Source organism: Echinococcus granulosus, assembly GCF_000524195.1.
Source record: "Echinococcus granulosus chromosome Unknown EG_S00001, whole genome shotgun sequence".
NCBI classification, from domain to species: Eukaryota; Metazoa; Platyhelminthes; class Cestoda; order Cyclophyllidea; family Taeniidae; genus Echinococcus; species Echinococcus granulosus.
The window spans coordinates 294,434-295,384 of NW_020170381.1; the positions used below are offsets into that span (position 1 = coordinate 294,434).

The window sequence follows — 951 nt, forward strand, 5'->3', positions numbered from 1 at the left end:
GGGTTATTTAAGCTCACCAGCTCGTTGTGTAACGATTTCTTCATTTTTATTTACTCTAGGGACCGATGTCGCACCACAAATTTGGCTGTATTACACCTCTACTGCGTGGCATTTACTCACTCAATCTGCCGTGGAAAGTTGCATAGGATCGAAAACTTAAATAACGCTATTGAAGTGATGCCAACACTAGTGAAAAGGGCTGGTCTCGAGGAAACCACAGATGAAAACATTTGAATTGAATGCATGACCATTCTGCCGTAGGATTATGATGCTTTTCGACTACAAATGCACTACTGCAATTTTGGAGATGCTTCCGACTAGCCAGCTTGGGTGTGCCTCTGAAAACTTGCCAAGTTTTAATGGAGCTTCACTTTTGGGCTCCGAATGGAATTTTAAAATAACTAGCTAGTTGCTCTAGGCCCAACACCAGGTTGTGGAAAATAGTGATTAATTTTGACTAACCAGATTCCAGGACCTCATTACCCACGTTTGTGGTAACAGAATCAGCCTGAATCACTAACTGGCATACTTCGCCTGTTTACCCAACTATAGGTGAACTCCTGATTGTCTTAAGTATCCACGGACTAGGTTTATGCGTTTGCAAGTGAAGCTCATTAAAATTTCATTCAACGGGAAGTTTTTTATATGTAAGTGTTATTGATTCAAAATTTTACATTTTAACTGATCTGGATTCAGACGATTAAAATTGTTTTCCCATACTACGGTTTCAATTCAAAATTTACCAGCAGTGTAATTTTAAGACAGCGCAAACCTCGTTGATGGTGAATCTCACGTGAACAATCCAGTGGAATGACACTTAGCGCTCTAGGTAGGGTATCCAACTTGATGCCGTGATAAGGCGGCAGAAAGTTATTGAAATGGGCCATGTCGGAATAACACGACAGTATTGTAAGCCAAGTATTGCAAAGGAGTGGAAGGCCTTTCTGACAT

The 951-nt window shown here is 40.7% G+C and overlaps 1 protein-coding gene across 1 annotated transcript in view; it reads left to right on the top strand. All coding sequences in view use genetic code 11, as the record gives it.

Moving 5' to 3' along the window:
- Positions 1 to 512, top strand: part of EGR_00031 (Excitatory amino acid transporter 2) — a gene marked incomplete at both ends in the record, with an annotated part of 5,430 nt that extends 4,918 nt beyond the window's left edge. The window contains one exon of the mRNA XM_024489280.1: positions 473 to 512. Coding sequence (XP_024355958.1) covers positions 473 to 512 — 40 coding nt within the window. The remainder of the gene's footprint in view (positions 1 to 472) is intronic.
- Positions 513 to 951: the final 439 nt, after the last annotated feature.